This window comes from Haemaphysalis longicornis, unplaced genomic scaffold, assembly GCF_048455015.1.
Source record: "Haemaphysalis longicornis isolate Haplotype H1 unplaced genomic scaffold, Haemaphysalis longicornis Haplotype H1 scaffold_485, whole genome shotgun sequence".
NCBI lineage: Eukaryota > Metazoa > Arthropoda > Arachnida > Ixodida > Ixodidae > Haemaphysalis > Haemaphysalis longicornis.
The window spans coordinates 27,901-40,288 of record NW_027526382.1 but is presented as its reverse complement, the minus strand read 5'-3'; the positions used below and the strand labels follow the sequence as shown (position 1 = coordinate 40,288).

The window sequence follows — 12,388 nt, the reverse complement described above, 5'->3', positions numbered from 1 at the left end:
AATCGAATTATAAAAGTGGCCTGAAAATATAAGCCAGCTTTCACAGCTAAATTATGCACTAAAACACGAAAAAAGTTACCCATCTACCACTGTTTTCTACTTTCACCAGAGACATGTGCTGTAGAAAACACTTTACTTTCAAGTAAACTTTCCTAGCGCCCTACAAAAGTAAATACGTCATTTGGTAATTGAAAAAAAAAATCTAGTTTATTGTTTAGGAGAGGAGCAGTTTCTTTGGCTTTCGCACTTCGCGAAGACGCCGGCCGATATTTGTGCAGCTGTATTTGTTACCACGAGCAAGGCTAATTTTGGTTCACTTGGCGAGTGAGGCAAAAGTCGCACAAATGTTTATACGCGCATGTACAACAACTCTAGTTAGGTCGCAGAAGTTTGGACAGGTCTAAGGGATGGAGGCCGGTGGCGTTGGGCCATCCCAAATGTGGCAAATATTTGACACGGAAGTGCAAGCGGTGAAGAATTTATAAAAGATCCTTTTTTTTTGTGATAGATGCAATAGGAATGACGCATGTAAGGAAAGTGCGCGTGTGGCACTTTTTTTTTTTTTTTAGTAAAAATATTATTTTCAAGTAAAAAATGTTTTGCTAACACCAGAGCGTTCACAAGCGCGTGAATAGTCTGTAGACTTCTAATCTCTTTTATTGCACTGAAAAAATAATGGCGGAAATTACTACCTATGCGGTTAATTTAAACACGTGATGGCGACGGCGGTACAGCGTGGTGGTCTATAAGAGAAACCCCGGGCAACGTATCTGTGCGTATGGCAGAGTGCCGTGCAAGTCGCCAGAGAAGCGCAACCTCCAGGAAAAGGTTCCCCTACCTCCGTCACAGGCCGCTCGGAATTTGTTTCGGCGACTGTCCGCCACGTGCAAACGTCGTCTGCACGGAGCTACTTTGAATGACGGTACCTAGCGTGCTCTGTGCTAACAAAGCTTAGGATTTTGTCATGGTGATTTTTAAGAGCATAGACGACTTATTTGGATCAAATTTGGACAAAGAAAAATTTGAGTGCAGTTGGCCTTTAAAACACGGCAAACACCTACGCTTACTTGCAACTGGCATATGAGAACAGGTCTGATGATAAGTGTAACATAGCAATGTGACTATGGCAGACCACCCTACAGGCATTGCAAAGTACGGAAATGCACTTACTTCTGGTCTAAAATGGTCCAGGTGCTGCCATCTTTGACTATTGCATGAGGGAAATCTCCTTGTAAGACAGTCTTGCCTTCGATAAGGATTTCAATACCTTTAACTTCAAGACTAACTTGAACATCCTTTTTCGTGGCTGTTTCGTGCAGCCGAAAAACAACCGTAAGCTCTTCTGCAGTCTGAATGAAGGAGTAAAGAGGCGGCTCTTGCTCTGGAAAAGGAAGAGAAAAAGGAAAGTGAATGCACACCACAAATAAAGCAAGCCATGTGCAATTGCAGATGATTGCAACAACTCGTAAGCATCTGCTACAAGAAATTTTAGCACGTTTTTTGTTAGCGCAAGTTGCATTAGCAGCTCCGCTGAAAGGCGACCTTCCATTCCTTCTGCAAGGTGCTCACTTACTTTTGCCGCCCTTAGTTTCTTCCACTTCATGGCCAACTTCTGCCTTGCATGAGTCAAAGACAAAACTGAAGTTCTTCTCTGAAGCCAGGCACAATGAATTTCCATGGGTATCAAATGCCACATACATGGGAATGGAGGCACCCACAAGCCTTCGGTGCCGCTTGAGGCTCCAAGAACCACCTTCACAGTTGGACACTGGAACGACAGTTCTCTTTAAGTGTTTTGTGACATCTGCTCGCATACAACTTGCACCACATCAAGAGATCCCAACTAGCCTTAAATATTACCGACCCTTTACTAGCCAATCCAAAACTTATCTGCAGCTTCTAGTGTATTCCAGAAATAGGTACAACTGCACATACATGGGCCCTAAAATGCCTTTAGACACACCCATAAAGCACATTGGGTCTGACAGGGCACCATCCCAGTATTCTCCTCCAGCAGAACTTCTGCTAACGTGAAATATTTATAGAGTAGAACTGGATATCCAAACAGCATTTATTTCGGATACAAATCTTGTGTCTCCTTCTCGTCTTAATTACAGCACCCTGGAAGAACCAAGACAGCTATCAGCCACTAATAGGCATTGGCTTAGAAGGGGCATGTAATCATGTGGCATTCATTTTTTTTTGTCAGGAGGCATGGCATGTGCTGTGGCAAATGGCCACAGTGCATTCCTTTTTTTTTTTTCTTAAATCCCAGGTCATCTTCTCATATCTGGAATATCTTCCCATTGTGTGGGTGATAACACAGCGACTCCCTTTGCATGCTTTTCAGACAGAGCATGCACAGTAAGTGGCAAGCGATCTCACAGGCAGCTGAAGCTAGTAATCGTTAGTGTTCACATGGGTGGACCTGGTGGCACAAGCTGTGTGCATTACACATGAAAGGAGCCGATTTTGTGCATAAAAGTGCAGTGGTTGATGGTTGGTCCCACTACACAAGAACGCACTCGGCAAATATCGATGCACGCACTATGACAGCGGCTGTGCACCCAGTGTTTTTGGGCTGAAGGGTGTGGCCAGTCTACGTGGAGTAGACTTACTAGCTGTGCTCCATGTGGGAGCACACTGTTGAAGGTGTATGCAAGCAACTCTGGGCATAGGCGGCCATGGCAAGCAGACAACGAGGAGCACTAAAACAAGCTGTCCAAAGAGAGTGGTCTTTCACTGGCACTCGTTTAGATTCCAAATGAAAATGCTGTACAATATTGATGACACGATTGAGGCTGGTTCGGAATTGAATAATTCCCATATAGAGTGACCTGTGTAAAAAATTGATTAGTTTTGGGTATGTAGTTGGGTTTGTACTGCAGTATGTAGGCCTGCAGCGATAAAACAATAACCCTGCCAGATTTCACAGTGCTAATTAACTCATAAGTACGTTAAATTAAAATTTGAAAATGATTGTATTTTAGTATTGCACCCATTAGGTTCCTACTATGACAGCATTGCTTCTGCCTTTCGAAATATGGCAGCCCCTTTTTTCCACATTATGGGCATAAAGCATGACAATTTATCAACTCCTGAATAACAAATGCAGTCTGTAGTTCTAACTAAAAAAGTTCCATCAGAAGACACTTTTGGAACAGCCCTGCTCCCTTTGTTTGCTGACATGTTGCTCTAACCACTTTCAATGGCACGTTATTTGTTATCTGACTGCCTTTGAAGCAGCTTAGCGTGACCTTTGAGTGGCGAGGGCGGGCGTGAACAAAGATAACACAACCATGCATAATAAAAACATCACAAAGTTGCGTGCAGTCAGCATTCCAGATAAAAAACCTGTGCGAAGAAACACTTCGCAAAGTGTGTTTATTGTGTGACTAACACCCCTGCCACAAGGCAAATTTAATGTCATTCCCATTGAATGTCGTTCGTTCAAAATGGCATTTGTTTGCTGCCACACGGGCAAATGTAATGCCATTCGATTAAAATGACATTAGGGACCGAATGAGTTTTCGGAACCCATTCGACTGCGTTCTGCCAGCAAATGTATTATCTCGACACCAGAGACTCGGTGGGAATGCCCAACCAGAACAGATTACTAAAGTATCAGTAGCATTATATTTTTATATGTGTATAATGTTTAGTCATTTGTTTATTCATATGAAACAAGGCGAATAAAGTTGTAAAGAAAGAAAATTGCTAGTCTTGCTACCGTGTTCAATCGTGTTCAATAGGTTGCTACAACTGTGCTTAATGTGCATTCAAAAGTGCAGTAAAGGTATTTAAGCTCTTTTCGCTCAGTTTTTGCTAATATTGAAGCGCTTACTAAAATATTTTCTCTACGCAAGTTTTTACCCATCGCAACTGCCATCATTTGCAAATGACATTAATTTTGGCCGTGTAGCAGCGTGTCAAGAAAATGGCATTAAACTTGCTGTGTGGCCAGGGTATAACACGATATGTGAAAGAATCAATAGGCCTTTTCTAAGCTTTCCAGAATGTATGCTCCACGATCTCAAGATAAGGAAAAAATACGCATACAGCGTACAAACTTCTGCAGGTGCAAGTAGAGAAATTAATTATTAGATGTAGATTTTCTTTGCAGTAATCCCTCATTATAATGAAATCGCTTTACTCGACATACCGCTTTATTCGAAATTTCTTCTGGTTACAACCCCAACGCATGCATTTTAGGCCACATTACACGAAGCACACGAAGAGCTTGACTCGCTTAGAGCGAAGTGCGAGCAGAGGCGTCGTCGAGCGGCGGCGACCCAGTGGTGAGTCAGGCTGTAAACATGGCTGGTCAACGCAAGCTGGTGTTTCCCCGGCAATTTTCTCGAGCCGGTCACGCTGGATTCGCCCCAACAGACCATTAGACTTTAGACAATCAGTCGAAATGCGTGGTAGGGCCATCGAATTTTGTTCCTAGACATTGGTCGATCTCGTGGTCACGGCAGTGCACGAATATCGGCACTCGAACCGTAGAATTAGCAGTGCCGTCGACAATGGGGTGCTAAAAAACTCGTGTTGCAAACTTCACGGCTGCACACCTAGGGAAAAAATTGCTCAGCGATCTTTCAAAGCCCCTAGTGCAAAACCGGTTAGTTTTCCTGATTGCAATGTGTACCCACAATGAGCAGTTAATTGCTTTTTTTTTTAATTTAACAAACATAACCTCAGACTTGAGCCACGGCGTTTGCGGCGCTTCCCAGTGCCAAACTCTTGTAGCCTTCCATGACGCCCGGACGCCCCCCTATAAAAGTGGCCGCTGCCAGTGCCACTTTTATGTGCGGAGACCACAGCATCATGCAATGCTTGGCCTAATTGGTGTAGGGGTGGCTTGCGCCCGGCAAGAACTTGAAACCGCCAAAGCTCACTGCCTTTTCTGCACATGAATAAAGTTTTGCTTTACTAAATACGCTATGCTTTGATTCCTGACAGCTGTGGTGCAATTAAAGCTCAAATGCTCTAGGTTTTCTTGAGTAGTCGCTTATATCGAAATACCACTTATAACAAAATTTTCCGTTGCCCCGCTCACTTCGTTATAACGAGGGATTACTGTGTGAATTTCGGATGATACAAATATTTTTCACTGTCCCGAGTGATCTGTAGCATCAAGAATTTCATTGCCGTTCAATTGCACCTCACGTACTTTATTCATATTCAGTATATATGCAAAAACAACTCCAGTACAATAGAGTGAAAAAGCATCGAAGAAAACGTGGCTTAAGTTTATGAATCGGTTGCTGAACCGTTATATTTACTAGCACAGTAAAAACTGAAACTGAGCTGAGACAGAATGATACTAGCTTTTGTTCTTTTCAGTTTGTCACCTTGACAATAACTTTACCAAGATTACTCATCCACGCGAAAAGAACAAAAGTAGAGCAAGCACTCACTGCAGGTGAAGGTAAGCCATTCCAAGACGCACACGAAGTGCACAGTCGTTTCTGGGATGCTCACGCTTCCTTGCACATCTTGTGGGCGGCTAACGTAAGCCAGAAGGCACTCCATCTGCTGGCTACTCAGGAAGTTGCTGTGGGCACTGGTCAGCAGTATGGCACCTGGTTGGGTCCACTCCAGGCAATGTGTGTAGCACAGCTAATAAAACGATGTGCACGCAAATGTTACTCACACTTTGCATATCATTAGCAGGAACGTCATATTGCTACCGTACATTATACTTCTTCAACAAAACACCTGTTTCCACTGTACGAAATTCTTCCTGTGTTTTGTTTGTATGATTATCGGTTAATGTTGTGCTACAAAGCTTTTGTTGAGTATGGTACCGATACCATAATAAAACTTGCAAGCTAAAAAGCAACACAAGTGTTCGCATAACAAGGCACAAAGAAATGTTTGCTGTACCCACACCTAGAACAACTTATGATGAACAATCTGTCTTACAAACTACCTTCCTTGCTAAATTTATTAAACCATGAAGATTTTGATCCGTCATATAATCCTAACCATCTCATCAAACGCTTCGCCCAGCTCATTTCATCTCGGGAATAGTACATGCCTTGAACTTTATTCTTTTTTCTTTTAGATTGCTGCTTTTAGTGTTCACGTCACTTCATGACCATGCCTATGAACTTTTCTGTACTGTTATTGCGTTATCTCACAAAAGTTTTGCATTACTGGATGTTACGTAACACTTGTCAATTTATTTGCATTCATTGTTCTTGATTGATCATCATGCTGCTGTTTGCTGGCTTGTAATGGGGTCGGGACCTCGTCAAGCTGCTCGAGCTTTTAGTCCCGTACTCCTCCTTTTCAAAGGAAATAAAGCTGTTTGATTGATTGATTGATTGATTGATTGATTGAAAGCCCCACCTTACACCAGAAAACAATGACTGTTTGTGCGCGTGCTTGCACAAAACAGAAAAGGGCTAAAGAAAACTGGGACCAACTGCTGATACATTTTGTTACATGCAGTCTCTGTAAACACCACGATGACATTCCTGGCTTTCTTTCAGTTTTTATAATGACGCTTTTTTAATCATATGGTTATCAGAGACGTGGTTAACAGACAGTGATGACAATCTGTATGGCTTGCCAGGCTGCACAGCTGAGTGCTGTGATCGTAATTTTCCCTGTACCGGTGGGCCCGCCAAGTCCCCCTCATCGTACAAACATCATTCGAACATCTAATTTAATAACTTTGAATGTGAGTCCATATGGCTGGAGTTTGAGAGTTCGACAGCAGTTCCATATCAATGAACAATGCTCACACCATAACTGTCGATCACCGTCCGCCCCTCCCTATTTCCTACAATGAATTCTGCTATCAATTTGAAAAAATCTTGCATGCATTAATTTAAAAAAGTAAAAATGTCACAAGATAGGGCAAAGTGCACATAACTATTATTGATCCAAGCAGCCAATCCTCCAACGAATATGTGTGCTGGTTTCTATTAAATTGCTTTCTTCATCTTGGGCTCAACTCGACCTGATGTGACCAGTGCCAACACAGTAATTGACCATATTGTAAAGAAAATAACAACATACTACACAGCTGCATCCCAGCCACAGTTGGCAAACTTTGTTTCAGTTTCAATTGTAATAAAATGTTTTGCCTTAGTGTACAAGAGCAGTCAACTGCTTCGTGCCAATAAATGTAAAAGCTATCGTCCCCCTTTTCAGTGCCAGCGTACATACACACAACAGCCAGCAATAAAAGCCATGCGTTTTTTTATGCAATTGAGTGACCCGCCAATGCCGTCCATCAGCCTTACTGATAACCCCTCTAGCCAACCGCACATGTAATTTCAACACATTGCCTCATAGGGTCGCTTGCATTTATGCGCCTTCGTCGTTCGTTCAACACTGGTTGGCACAATTTCAAACACATTCTTTTATGTTACGGAAAAATTCTACAGAGATGCAAAAGAGAAACGCCAGTTGCAGGTAATTATTTATATTTATAAATAAACAAAGCATCATTCATCATCACACAATGGCCACAAGAGGTACGAAAATGATGATCTTGCAGTCAAAACAAAGTTATTCAGCCTATAGTGTCCCTCTAAATGATTCTTTAGTGCTAAGGTGTTATGGCCAAAGTTGGTAAGTTGACGTGCAAGTGTGGCTCGCTTTTAAAAAATCAGGCATGCAGAAAATAGCTGAGGTTTACCTGCCAAGGCTCTCCCTGTGGCCGACTTGGAGAGCTGAGCACATAAATGGTGCCAAGGCCATCCGAGATGAGGCACCACTCCGCATGAGGAAAGTCTAAGGTGCACACCCTGTGGCTGCCACTGCACTCGGGAACTTGCCAAACAACACGAGGTTCCACAAGGTGACTCTCCTAAAAAAAGCAACACGTAACTCACATAAATGAACCTCACTATCTTCTTGGTGATGAGGCAATCAGAGAATTATAGTGCGCTAATTTTGTTCCCTTATGTTTAAGAAGACCTTCCCAACGCAGCTACCAGGACCACGTGCCAAGGCAATGGTGCTGCGCTCTAAATCCCACTAAAGCCATAATTGGATAGCTGGCAGACAGTGGGAGCAGTGCACACACAGAGCAGTGAAGCCTTACAATGCCTAGCTTGAGCTCCAGGACAAGTAAAATGAGGCGATTTCCCAATAATCCACCAGGAACCTTGTCCAAAATGTTTGCACAAAAGCTCATGCTTTCGTGTAAAGCAGGAGGTTTGCACAAAAGCACGAGCTTCCACTGCACAGTAGTAAGTCGAATGAAGCGCATATTATTATTTGAATGCAGGTGCCAATAATGGGATCTAAAATTTTAGCCGATTTGGAACAGGCTGCCCATTTACACACAAGAGTTTTCCGAGTTTTCATATTTGTTTTCTCAGTGCAAGCCCACATATGCACCAGGCACCTGGATATGATACGGGCAAGTCATTCTAGCGTGCTACGTGGTAGCCCACTGCCCACAGGAGTTGTGGGGCAGAGCTTCTGGTGGCATTGTGAACACTGGGCGCATTATACTGCATGGCAAGCCAAGGAGATAAAACAATAACAAGCACAGGGTATCTCACTTGGCCACAATACAAGTTTTCCATGCCGCCTCTGCAGCATCATGCTTCGTGTCATAAAACACCTACTGCATTGCTGCAAACTAGTGCTTTTTATCTTTGATAGAAAATCAAACATTAACTCTCATTTAAGCCATGCCTCCCATGTCGAATTAAAAAAGAACAGAACTGCGCTGGTCGCCTGCCACCACGCATGCTGGAAGTTGTATGAAGCAGCAAATCTCTACACATTTTTGATTATGTTTAAGCAGTGAAAGTGTTTCCAGCCTTGAACGATTTGCTAGAGCACTTCTCAAGCTTGACATTTCCGATATAGCCAGCTCAAAAGCATTTAAAATGCTGACGATGTTCAATTTAGGATGCAGTTGGCAACGTTAGAGCAGTGAACTACTGTTTTTGCCATAGAGAATTAGCCAGCCACAATACATACTCTTTTGGCTAAAACACTGAACTAATTGATTACAGAAATAAAATTACTGCAATAATACTATTTTATTAAGTTGTTTTTGCATCATTGAGTCTGCCAGTTTGCGTTATAAGGTTGTTCACCCCTTCTAATTGTATTGTCAGGGTGCTTTTCATAAGTATTGGCAGCAAACAAAGTAGATCACTCTACTTTCCAGGTAATGCACTGTGCTTGTCTTCCTCGGACCAGCACTAGGTTTTTAATGTGAGAGCGCCAAATGTGCCGTTGCTGAAAAAGCCATGATTCCGAAGCCTCTTAAGCGAAGTAACACCCGGAATGCTGAATCCTCTGAAGCTTCCCAAGAAAAGAATGCAACGCCAGCAAGAAAGGGGGGTTTTGATTTTGATCGATTTGATTGTAGGGCTTAACTCAAAACCGATTTTAGTACGTCTTCAAAGCTTCGTTTACAGTACGAATGTATTAATAAAGAATTTACCAAAGAGAAATATTTTTTGACAATGCGCTGACGCAATGCAGGCGATGAGGCGCACCGTAGTGGAGGGCTCCGGATTAATTTTGACCACCTGGGGATCTTTAACGTGTGCCGAAATCTTCAACACACGGGCGTTTTTGCTTTTCGCCTCCACCAGAAAAGCGGCCGCCGCGGCCAGGAATCGAACCCGCGACCTCGTGCTCAGCAGCACAACGCCTTAGCCACTGAACCACCGCGGTGGGTTCGTGGGCTCGTCTCCATTGCTGGGCAATGCTCAGGCATAGTGGGCATGCACAGAGGGGCTGGCTTGCCAGGAGCCAACAGACACGAGCTTTGTCTTTGTTCTTTCTTCACTTTCGTGTTTGCCTTTTTTTCTCTTCTGCCTTGTTCGGCTGTTTTGGCGTGCTGCTATCAGAAGCGTTGGCTTGGACGTGTTGGCCCTTTAGATGTGGCGCATCAGAGGTCTAGACTGAAAATGCAATGACAAATCCGCTCTAATATGAACAAGACTCAACAAAATGTTCCGCGCAAGATTTCACAGAGAATTGTGCCTGCGAGGCTGGCGTTTTCAAGGCATGTGACGCTCGCAGACACCTTTAACTGAGAACAAATGGTCCAGCCAGTTGCAATCGATAAATGAAAATGTTTTTTTTGTTGCTGTTGTTGGCAATCCCGTGCAGCTGAGGCTCCTTAATTCGCTCACCTCGAGAAAAGCAGTGTGTTGCAAATGGCCTCAAACACAGACAACCTTTTGGTAGTTGCAACCCATGAGACTCACATAGCAATCCCCCCCACACTTCCAGGACTCCATCACAATCTTACACCCACATGCCACAAAGTTTTTTCCCCATGCCTTCCACATTTTGCAAACGATGCACTTTGCAGTGCACCATGGCAGTTTAAGGCGGAAACCGAAACTGCCGCGTGATCGAAAACTTGTAATGACAAGTGTGACACTGGCGCCATCCATTTTAGACAAGCCCAACTGCTCGCTGTAAATGGTCTATACACAAGAGGACGCAGCATATGGCAATGCCGTCACGCCTTGGAGTGCCCATCCGACCAATCCGAGTGCCCATCTTTGTTACGGTTGACTGCTGTGCCCAATACACCTCACACACGCTTTTGGTTACACAAAACAAGCCAATCCCGCAGATTCCTAAGGCAAGAGACGTATTGATATGCAACAGCATTACCATAGTTTGACAATTTTGCACTCTTCTATTACTATGCTATAATATATGGCACTGTGCGACCCCATAAAGACAACTTCACGGCAATGTGCACCACCTTTTATCATCCCTAGATTGCAAAGCAGTAAATATTTAACACATCGACGTCATGTACGTCAAACAACGGTTGCCCTCGCAGCCCGAAACAAGGTGACAAAATGCCAGCCTCACGTCTTGTACTTAAAACCCCACGAACATTAGAGAGAAAGATAGAAGGGTTGTGCACGTACAGGTACCCAGTAGTGGTTTTCTAAGAGTGGTCACAGTGAAAAAACGCACTAAATACCATATTACACATGTACTCGTTTAAAGTACCCTGTATTTGCAATCAGTTCACTCTGGTGCAGCGGAGGCTTTTGTGCATTTCCTTGATTGCTGCAAAGTTCCAGGGACCAAGCAGCTGATGCTTTTCGTCCGCAGGAAATAACAGCGCATGATCAAGGAATAAAGTGATTTAAAATGCTATATAAGAAGCCGGAATATGTTCAAACTGTTACCTGTGAAAAGTGTGCCCACATGACGTGGTGCGCATCAGACATGTAAAATAGAGTATTGGCATCCCAAGGATCCTGGACGAGGGAGTTAATAAACCCGGCCATCTGAACGTGGAGGTAGCCATACTGATCATCCTCGAGGTGAATTTTCTGAACTCCTATTTGAAAAAAGGAAGAAATTAACAGCCGAACAGCGTACACGCACGTCCGGTACAGAGAAATGTTACTGACATGCTTTGATCGAAGGACATTAAATGCACCTCATAGTCGCCAGACTATCTTACCTCCTTGAAATGCTTGCCTTATAATTGGTAGGGGCTCAAGTGTGAGTCGGTAACTCTCGAATTTAGCATCTAGCAGGTTTCGATTCGGAACAAGATCGAGCCTAGCTGCGCTCGCCGCCATTTTCATAGTGGATAACAGCCTAACAGGACAGATGGCAACAGCTTTCGGACCCCCTATTCACAAGACAGATGAAACCAGCACAGGTATTCAATCCACCAGCATTGTTAAATGACGTCTAAAACGTAGCCAAAGGCTGAATAAGTTTTTATTTGAACAGACATATAACCCGCTTACCTTTTTTTTAATGGTCAATGTTTTGTTTGGGGGAAAATGTTGATGATGATGATGATGCCCTAACAAATTCTCGCGCGTACTCAAGGGGGGTTTGGGCGGTTTGGGCTGTGCTCATCATATTACAGGGATAGGTTCTGTGGGGATAGTGAACCATACTGGCGTAGCCAGATACAGGCGGTGAGGGAGACGGCCGAGAAATGGAAGGGGGCAAGGTTGTCAATTTTTGCAAGGGCCACGGCATGTAACTTATTCTTTGTAACGAAGATTTGGTATATCATGCAGGTACTGCATTGTTCGCGAATCAACGTCCAAAGGCTTCACCGGGTATTTGCGGTGTTCGTTTGGGGCTCAACATGGGAGAGGTGCAGCAGAACAAACCTGTTTCGGAGAGTCCGAGATGGTGGCTTGGGGCTGGCGCACCTTTATGTGCGACAGCTGGTAAACCGGTTTTTGTTTTGGAGAGATGTTCGTGACCCGTTCTTGCAGAGTGCCATGCAAGTACGGCTGGCGCGTGCTATGCCGGAATATGTAGTATCAACATGGTGCATGCCAGGTGGCGTGTATGGGTATTTTAAGGAAATAGTTATGACGGCCCAAGGGCGTCCGCAGAACTTTTTGCAAGGGGGGGCATCCATCAGCGGGGGAGGGGGGGGGGG

General features: G+C 43.9%; 1 protein-coding gene across 1 annotated transcript in view; it reads right to left on the bottom strand.

The window, feature by feature from the left end:
- Nucleotides 1-11,595, bottom strand: part of LOC144137718 (nudC domain-containing protein 1-like) — a 31,273-nt gene extending 19,678 nt beyond the window's left edge. The window contains exons 1-6 of the mRNA XM_077669656.1: nucleotides 11,438-11,595; nucleotides 11,157-11,311; nucleotides 7,658-7,828; nucleotides 5,421-5,622; nucleotides 1,574-1,768; nucleotides 1,171-1,381 (exon numbers count right to left, since the gene is read on the bottom strand). Coding sequence (XP_077525782.1) covers nucleotides 1,171-1,381; nucleotides 1,574-1,768; nucleotides 5,421-5,622; nucleotides 7,658-7,828; nucleotides 11,157-11,311; nucleotides 11,438-11,564 — 1,061 coding nt within the window. The 5' untranslated portion in view covers nucleotides 11,565-11,595. The remainder of the gene's footprint in view (nucleotides 1-1,170; nucleotides 1,382-1,573; nucleotides 1,769-5,420; nucleotides 5,623-7,657; nucleotides 7,829-11,156; nucleotides 11,312-11,437) is intronic.
- Between the last annotated feature and the right edge of the window lie 793 nt (nucleotides 11,596-12,388).